The sequence below is a fragment of the Galeopterus variegatus genome, unplaced genomic scaffold, assembly GCF_000696425.1.
Source record: "Galeopterus variegatus unplaced genomic scaffold, G_variegatus-3.0.2 Scaffold4766, whole genome shotgun sequence".
Lineage (NCBI taxonomy): Eukaryota > Metazoa > Chordata > Mammalia > Dermoptera > Cynocephalidae > Galeopterus > Galeopterus variegatus.
The window spans coordinates 149,784-160,017 of NW_007730877.1; the positions used below are offsets into that span (position 1 = coordinate 149,784).

General features: G+C 32.8%; 1 protein-coding gene across 1 annotated transcript in view; it reads left to right on the top strand.

Annotated features, from left to right (window-relative positions):
- The window catches only part of LOC103603729 (cAMP and cAMP-inhibited cGMP 3',5'-cyclic phosphodiesterase 10A-like), a 93,301-nt gene that overhangs the window by 75,512 nt on the left and 7,555 nt on the right, over nt 1-10,234 (top strand). The window contains exon 5 of the mRNA XM_008588306.1: nt 9,704-9,844. Coding sequence (XP_008586528.1) covers nt 9,704-9,844 — 141 coding nt within the window. The remainder of the gene's footprint in view (nt 1-9,703; nt 9,845-10,234) is intronic.

Sequence of the window (10,234 nt, forward strand, 5' to 3'; positions counted from 1 at the left end):
TATTTACTGCATGACCATTGATTATTTTAACAAATCCATTCCGTAGACATATCTGAGTCTCCCCATAGAGAATTTATGCATGTTATATTCTTCCATTGAGATTAGTTTTTTCATTTTTTTTTTTTCCTTTGGCAGCCACAAAAGCCGATGGATTTGCACTGTATTTTCTTGGAGAGTGCAATAATGTAAGTATCTAAATTTAGATTTCAGTACTCTAGATAAGAAAGTATCATACGCTTGTTTCAAAAAACCACATGTTACAAACAGCTCAACATATATCACAACTAAGTACTTTAAACTCATTTTGTATTTTGTTTCTATATGTGGTTATTACCAATCAAGAATTTTACTAATGGCACCATTTAGGCATAAAAAGTATTTCACTGGCATTTGATTTTTGTTAGATATTAAATACATATATAATATATTTTGGCATGATCTGAGCCAGCAATACTTATCATAGCTTAAATGTATAAAATTCACTTATAAATTTATTTGGAAAAAAACTTTTGCTGTGTATTTCTTATGTGTTCAGTGTTTGAGATTTGGGATGTGTTTTTGTAATGTGATACCTATATTCTTGAGTAAAGAAAATATTACTGTCTACATTATATAAAATGTTAATGGAATTGAGACAAAAATGTTCCAAGACTTTTAATGCTACTCTTGAATTACAGTAATGCAAAGCATGAAATTAGTTGCATAAAAAATGTTTATTGGCTGATTTAACTAACTTATGACTGATCCTTTTCATTTCCACAGCCATTGTTTTTCCCTTGTATTATAGTAACTTACTTATGTTTATTACCTCACAAGATTAAAATCTCCTTAGGGCAAGGACTTTTCTGATTTATTTTTGTATCCTACTAGTACCTCTCCTCGTGCTTTTCAAATATGTCGTCAGACAAGAAAGTTCGTCAAGTTGCATTATTCAGATATTACTACCACTTCTAAATACTTTAAACTATATTTCAGACATTGATACTATTCTAAAATGGCTAAGCTACTAAAATGACAAATGGGTATTACTTTTTCCTATTCATTTAAAAAATTTATTTCTAATATTTGGGATTTTTATTGAAAATTAAGAATTCTTTTTAGAAAATTATTATACAGTCTGCCATTATTTTTATAATTGGCTGATATCTATGTGAGCTCAGTGTAATTATGGCAGTCCATGTCCCATTACGCCTCCTGGGATGGCCTCCAAACAACCAGCAAGGCTGGCCGTGGCGGCCCTGTTTGTTTCCCGGAACTCTCTCCTTTGGATCGTGGTTCTTCAGATCAGTGTGGACATGAGACTCAAACCGGGACCTGTCAGATTCTCTGCTAAACCTGGATCTTGGACTCAGCATTTCTAGATGTTCACCTGAACAAGAGTGAGGCGAGAGCTCCAGCTGAGGCTGCCGCTGCAGGATGGCCCTCTTTGGCTACATGCGAAAGAGAGTAGGCAGAGCTAGTGTGTGGAGATGCAGAGGCACAGGCGCCAGGACACCATGCAGCTGAAGCGTGTGTGAGCCCCCACATGCTGATTTCCCAGATAGTCTTTCATACACCAAAACCCATGTTCTTAATCATTTGGCTGGTTTTTTGTTTGTTTGTTTTGCTTTGCCGTTTTCAGACTTCTTTGTACATTGACCTCAGTGAAGTAGCTTCTTCATATATGATTTAGAAAAAGATTTTTTATCTAAAATATCTAAACTGTAATTCTGTGTATATCAGTTCTCAGTCTTTCACTTTTACTTATCTTTCACTTTTGCAACTTAATTAAGCAACGGCATCACATCCTCTCAGGCTTTATTCTGGCTGCTTATTCTAAACTCCTAAGGCCAATTAATTCTCTTTGGATGGTTCTCTCCAGGGACATCGATTCCTTGCTGCTTCTTTCTTTTCCACTTCTCAGGGATGAGTTTGTCTCATTCAACATGATATCCCTAGGAACAGCAGGCCATATGGAAAAATCATAACTTTCTCTGACCTTCCTAAGTCAAATCCCATTGTATTTTGCCTTCTTAATATCATATACTTCTCCTTCATGGAACTTAGCTGAGTGTATAATTGTTTGTTAATATGTGAATTATGTGATTATTCATTTATCTGGCTTTCTCACTAGACTATAAATTTTATGAAGGCAGAGACCTTCTCCGCCTTGCAGGATAATTTTGGGGGATAATTACTGTATTTTGTTCACTGTATTTTTCCTTTTATGCATTCCGTGTTGGTAACTAAGCCCTTATTATTTCCTTAACCCAGGGATTTCTGTAAGTATGAAGAGGACTTTGTCCCAAGTCTTAAGTTCACTCAAGTGTTTCTTTGGATGTATCAACATAATTGCTACTTTCTTTGCTTTTCATTTTTTCTTGCATCTCGGGTCTTCCATTTGGGATAATTTTTCTTTTTTTTTTTTTTTTTGTCCTTTTTGAGACCGGCTGCACCACGCTCAGCCAGTGAGCGCTGTGAGCGCACTGGTCATCCCTATATAGGATCCGAACCCATGGCGGGAGCGCTGCCACGCTCCTAGCGCCGCACTCTCCCGAGTGCGCCACGGGTTCGGCCCTGGCATAATTTTTCTTCTGTCTGAAGTACACCGTGGAATTTCCCTTAGTGAGAGTGTGCTGATGAAAAGCTTTCTCAGTTTTTGTTTGTCTGAATGTGAATTATTTCATCCACTTTCTTGAAAAATACCTTTGGTAGATAAAGAATACAGGTTGATAAAAAAATGTCTCTCTGAATATTGACTATTATAAAGATACTGTTTGTTCTTTTTCAGTTTGTCTCAGTCCTTCATTATACTTTCTTATTCCCTGGTCATATTTTCATGCTTGTCTTTTGTTTCTTGAAATATATGATCTATAACTCTTTTATATTATTTCTGAATTTACAGTTTCTTGGTTTTTGTTTTGTTTGCCTCTCACAAATGGTGACTTACTTGTTCATGTGTTTTATGATTTTCTTTTTTTTTTTTTACTGTGAATAATATTCTTTCTTGGGTCCTTTAAGTGGATATTCTCGAGTGGTTATTGTTTGAAGTTCCTTTCCTGTTTCTTTCCCAGAGGTAGGTATGTATTTGTTTTTGGCAGTCACTTGAGGTGCTACCAATCCAGAATTATTTTAAAACAGATTATATGGTTGAGACTTTTTTCAGACTACAAAGTGGTATGGATTAAAGTTGAAATTCACACAATGCAGTTATGTTTTCTCAGAGGTGATTTTTATTTTCCTACTAGTACTAATTTCAGTTTCTGTTTCCTTGTAGTCCCATTGTAGGGGCAAGTGTTTTTACCCTTCAGTCTAATATGAGAGTATAGCTTATTGCCTTTCCTGGACCTGTGAAGGAGTCTCCTACTAGACTTGCCACGTAGAAAGGCCCCAGATTTTACCTCTTGTCTCCTATTTGCCATGCAGGGAAAATCAATATATCTAGGCTTTAGCTGGTGTCCTCAAGAAAAAGCCAGCTGTGGGATTTGGTTATCTAGCCAGGTTCCTTTTTTTACTTCTCTTTCGATTTCTGTGAATTCCTTTTATTCTTCTCAGCCCAGTGATGCATTATAAAAGATTTGTAGAATACACTTTATCCAGCCTCTGAATAATTTTTAAATTGTTTTTTTTTCAAGAGTGTCAGTCAAATTATCTAATCTGCTGTATTACTTGCAACAGAAGTTGATATACTTCTAAAATGTAAGCTAACCATATTAAGTCAAATAAAACTTTTTGTCCATGTGAACAGGTACATTTATATATTCTATCACTCATCTTTTGTACATGAAAGGTAGCATATTATAGGTAATAATCTTTAAAAAAATTACCTCTGGATTTTAAATCATAGCTAGAAAGTCTTTAAATAACTCAAACTTTTAAACAGAAATTATATACTTTAGTGGCAAAATTATAATAATGCAACCCAAATAGATTGAGACAAATGTTCAGTCTATATCAACAAATACCTATGGTTAAAAAATGTTGGGAGGAATTATAAAATTCTTATAAAAGTATTTATTTTTGGGGCCGGCCTGGTGGCGCACTCGGTAGAGTGCGGCGCTTGGGAGCGCGGCGGCGTTCCCGCCGAGGGTTCGGATCCCATATAGAGACTGGTCCACTCACTGGCTGAGCGTGGTGCGGGCGTGACACCAAGGGTTGCGATCCCATTACCGGTCATGAAAAAAAAAGAAAAAAAGGAAAAAAAAAAGAAAAAAAAAAGTATTTATATTTTCTCATAAATGAGAGTCAGTAGCAATAATTTGATTTCTGAAATTGATGTAGTGAGAAATATAATTTCATTAATATTTAAATGTCAAAAATTTCATTAATAGAATTTGAAAACCCACATTCATATTACCAGAGATACAAAATTTAAAAAACACAGAAAGTTAAGCAGAAAATAGAAAACCAATTAAATAGTAAAAAGCACTGAAAATAAAATATAAAATATGATATAGAAATCATTATGTAATTACAACAAAAATTACTAGTGAAGTAGACCCAGCTGTTAAAAGAAAAGTAACTCTTAAGTCAGGTTAATAAAACCATACTGTCTTCTATTGCAGGAAAATGCAGACAAAAGGAGAGCAGGTGACACAAGATCAATAACAAATTTTAATTCAAGGAATAAATGTATTAAATTGGAAAAAAGGGTCAATTCTTATTTGTGGAGGGTTTAGTCCACAGTGAAGGTAGAGTAGTAATGAAGTTTATACAATAGATAATTGATGTATTGAAATTTATAAAGCAAAACAATCATACTAAGGAAAATAAACAGAAATACAATAGTATTTTTAGTTACTGTCAGATCAAAAAAACAAAGAAAGTTAGTAATACTTAGGTTTATCCAAATTTTTTATATATATATAAAAAGATATATATATATTATATATATAGCACATATATATTAAACTCAGCATATTATTTTAGGATTTAGCAACTTGGGGTTTCTTTTCTGAGAAAGACCCTAACTTTGATGCATTTAACTCTATTTAAGAATTCTTTTTAGGATTCCCATAATGGCTAAAAACAAACAAAATTAAACCTTGGAATTTAAACATAAATAGTATGCCAAGTAATTCCATAGACAAGAAAAAAGTCAAATATACCTAATGGAATATTTAGAGAATAATGTTTATGAAAATGAGTTGCAGTTTTGCTAACCGTCTGAACAAAGTTGTTTGTGATGGAAGATTCACATCCTTATAGTGTTAAACATTTCAATTTGTATTCTTGAAGCACTGATAAATAAGAGAACAAAAATACATTCATTCATTAGTTCAACCCATTTTTATTCATTTAAACTTAGTCACATATTTAAACTGTTATATGTTATACTTTATTATTATGGTTTTACTTGAGTTATCCATAATAGTTGTTTGTGCAAGCTGAAAACCTTATGAACTCTAATTACACTTTAAAATTTTTATTTATTTATTTATTTAGTCCTTTTTGAGACCGGCTGCACTGCGCTCAGCCAGTGAGCGCTGTGAGTGCACTGGTCATCCCTATATAGGATCCGAACCCGCGGCGGGAGCGCTGCTGCACTCCCAGCGCTGCACTCTCCCGAGTGCGCCACAGGCTCGGCCCTAAAATTTTTATTTCAAAAGTTCATTGATAACTTTTCATAAAGTAACCTCTCCATAATTTATAGGTTTGGTAAGAAAGCTTAGTTAAACAGTTGTTTGTTATTTTTATTTTACCTGTGAACATGAGCAGCTGGATGGTTATAGAACCACTTGATTTATAGAATGTTAAAGCTGAAAGAGATACTTCAAGATTATCTAATCTAATCTTTTCATTTTAATGATGAGGTAACCAAGGTCTAGTATGGTTAAGTGACTGTCCGAATTCATACAGCCTGTCAAAAACCAAAGCCTTTACTTGAATCTTATTCCATAAGCTCCCATTCCAAAGTTTTTGTGCTTTTCATAAAGAGCAGCTCTGCTCTTTCTGCCCTAATACACTGCCTCTTTTAAGGACATAGATTTTTTTTCCCCCTTCATATTACTTAGTTTTCATTACCCATACGCTTGGAAGAACACATTTTAAACAATTTTGTTACTTTGGGTACAAATTGGGAAAAAATGGAAAAGCAGAAGAATCCAAGTTTTATCTTTAGTATATATACCTTAAACAGTTGCCTGAAAATATTACATTCTTTGTATTTAGAACTGGTGGTTTGTAGTACTTGTATGATATTTTTCAATGGTACAATGGACTCTAGCAAGTTTATTTTAAAAATAATGCAAACAAAATTAGTTATCCATATTTCATTTTCAGGCGAATGTAGGAGCTAGTTGCTGTCATGCCCATCTACATAGATCTAAGTTTGTTTTCTATTCAGTGCCATCTAGTGTCTCATAAGGAAAATAACTTAACAGTAAGCCTAAATAATTTTTAATTTCTAAAATTTAACTGGTTGTGAGCGGAAGTCTTAACATTAAAACAAAGTTTCATGAATAAAGTGATCTTTGAATTGTGTATGGAAAAAAAGATTAGAGAAAGTGTTTAACAAGTGAAGTATACTTATTTATATGGATGAATCAGATTTTTTCATTTCATTAAAAAAGTGTTTTTATAAATTGTAGTAGTCTATTCTGTTCATTTTCTATCAAATCTATTTATTTCTCCAAATTTGCTTTTTTATAATTTGAATGCTTTTTTATTTCTTTATTGATTCAAGCTATTGGTTATGACCGCTGCTACCAATCTTTCTAGTTTAAATTATCTAACTTTAGAAATATAGATAAAAATTTGCTGTTATCACAAAAATATTGGCTTTCATACATAATGAGTTTCTTTGAAAAATTGAAAAAGCTAATTCCTCCCCTAGCACGTCCTGGCTTCTGACTGCATTGATTTCCAGCTCTGTGGGCAATCTCATCTCTGCTAGTTGGTATGTGGAGGGACTAGTTGTCATGTCACCTCTCAAGCTCTCAATTTGAAAGAAGAATCACAGCAGCCATTTGTCAATGTGATATCCAGAAGGCAGTTAATTTCTTCTCTGGAAAAGATAGAAGTGGTTGAGGTTTGGAACTTTGAATCTTTTCCTTGTTTTTAGTTATAGTTTTTATCTCTAGCCCATATAAAATGTTTGTTTAAACAAAAGTTTTCATAGATTTATACAATATTAGAGTGGAAATTAATTTTAGAGATTCAGTTCAACACTGAATCTTATAGATAAATTCAGTATTTAAACACATGCATAGTAGTCTTAATACCTTCTAAAATATTGTCTGTTGATGTTTTTATTCCTCCTTCTATGAAAATAGTGAGTTTAATATTTTTGTTCTTATTAATCTGAGTATCCCAGTCAAATCCTTAGATCAAAAATTATATTAATTGATTTTGAGAAATAAAGCTCCCTTTCCTTTGTAAATTTCTTTAGAACCTTATATTGCACCCACCATTTATTAATGATTTATTAATGCATTAATGTAGACTCTTCACTAATGAAAGCTACAGAGTTATGTGTCTTATAAATTATGAGTACTTTGAAACATTGAGAATCAAGGCAAGACTTGCACTGCCAAATCATAAATTGTACTATAAAATTACAGTAATTAAAAGAGCATGGTACACAAATAAACGCAATGATACAGAGTTCAGAGTTCAGAAAGAAACCCATGTATACTTGAGGATTCAGTGTATAGAGGCAATAAATATTTTATAATGTTAAACAAATGATCGTGCAATAATATAGGGTTGTATAAGATATTCTATGATTATTGAATTATTGAAACTAAGTGTAACTTGAAGATTTTATTAAGTTCAGCCATAAAGTTCCTATGGCTAAATCATTCAGAAAAGATGTACATTGTATGTCTTCGAACAACACACAAATAATGCTGACAACTATGACAAAAACAAAAATTTCAAAGTTACTGTTGGAAGCTTGCTGCAGAGTTTACTTCTGTTATTGTCACGGGATGCTGTTCTGTAAGAGTTATCTGAAGTGCTCAGTTCAATTTAAGTTCACTTCCTGCAATTCTGTCTTCAGTAGAGAAAAGAAACAGTTGCTCAACATCCTTCTTACGATTACTTTCTCATAGTTTGAGAAAATCATTGTTAATTCTGATTTTTCTTTAGGCTAAATATATCATATCCTTTAGATATTTTCTTGTAGTCATCTCTTCTTCCTGTTCTTGAATCATTTTTCTACTCTTCTAGCGATCTTAAAAAAGGGTGACACTGAATTGTATTTGGAAAACAGTAGATACTAAATCTCATGATGGTTTACTTCTTTTTTGCTGTATGTATATTGGTGTATAATAGAATTATAGTAACTCTAAAAACAGTGACACTGATGTCTAGCCTTTTGAAAAATAAATAACATGTAACTGACATTTATCATCTTATATGTAATTTGTTTAATCTTAAGTGTATACCTTGTATTTAAACATATTAAGCTTAATCCTTTTTAAAAGAAGCACTTAAAATATATTTTTCACATGCATTGTACTTAGTAGAAAATACTGCTTAAGCACATTCCTAACTATGTAAATATAGTTGGGAATATAAGTATTTTGAACTTAGCTTCTGATAATTTACAATGATGATTTATTTAAAGTAGCCAAGGTTAAGCTGAAGCTCTGCTTCCTTATTTAGCCAAGGAGCTCAAGTTACAGGGTTCATTCTCTTATGATTGTAAGATGTTGTTTGAAGAAGAGTTCTCTGATATTACAAAGCTTGAAAACCACTTGTCTGATAAGAACATCTATAGAAACGTCTAACTAATGCAAACATCTAACTTACTGTATCACCCTTAGTAATAGCAAGTATTAACAGGAACATATTTAGGTTAAGAGAGTTATTTAATTCTTATTGCTTCAGTCTTTAAGTTACAGTAATGCAATTTAAGATAAAAAGTAAAGTGAACTCTGAGAGAAGTTTCCTGAACCTTAATATTTTTCAAATGGGATAATCAGGAAACAATTATGTTAAAAATATCGCACCCAATCTCTAGATGATTTGTTTTGAGTAGCAATTATCATTTAGTGGAAAATAATTTTAAAAATTAGATTTTTGTCAAAATAACGTCCTATTTGTGAAAGCAGACTTATATCCTATTTGTGAAAGCAGACTTATTTTAAAATAGTTTCGGATCTTTGCTCTCCTCCTCAGTCATTTGAAAGGGAAAGATCACCCATACTTGTCAAGATTCTTATGTAGAGAAGAGCAGACATTTCATAGAGAGTTTTCTGAATCTGCAAATTTATGGGCATGCAATTTTAAGCAGTGTGAGTGACTGAGGCTGAAAAGGGGAAATAATGTTCTGAGAAAAATATTTTTAATGAAAATGAAAAATGTAACCAAATCACTTGACTTGTAGCTACTGGTCCTCTCCTCAGTCTGTAGGGAGATTGGGCCCAGGGTTTGTTTATGGTCCGATAGAATCTTGAGCCCAATGACAGGATATATTTCTTTTTCTCCTTTTATTATTTTTTTGTGTATCAAAATAAGAGACTATTGTAAGAGTTTTTCTGTGCCTATACATTCATTTAAGACTTATTTCAAACCTATATTTTGTGTGCATTGGAAATACAAGAGTTTCACCTCAGATTCTCCAGTTTGATCGTTACAAAGCACCTTTCCTCATTTTGTGTTTCTTCTTTTAATTGGCTCACAGATTTATTTTGACTATTAAGTAATATCCAGGTGTCTTTTTGTATGTGCAAATGTACAAGAGAGTCGATAAAACATGTTTTTTTCTTTTTCCAAGAGCCTATGTGTGTTCACACCACCTGGAATAAAGGAAGGAAAACCTCGACTCATCCCTGTGGGGCCCATCACCCAGGGAACCACCATCTCTGCTTATGTGGCCAAGTCCAGAAAAACATTGCTAGTGGAAGACATCTTTGGCGTAAATGGCTTTTTGATTCTTTGTGGCATTTTTAACCTTAGATGTTTAATTAAGAAAGATGACATGCCATTTTGGTGTCATAATTTAAGCCATTGCATAAAAAATGAAAGCATTAAAGCAAGATACATATCAGTAAATGAATTTGTATGTAAATTAGTTTTTTGTACTCAGAAAACATATATCCACTGAGAGGTAGATTTGAACAGTTCTTATTTCAACATGCCAGATGGTTAAACATAAAAATACATATTTATAGTCACGTAAAGTAAACAATTACTGTTTTGTCTTTCATATCTTGCCAGGACATATTTGAATCAGTTAGCTCTTGCTGTATAACAAACTACCCCAAATTTTAGTGGTGCCATACAAGAGCCACTTGTCATTTCTCAT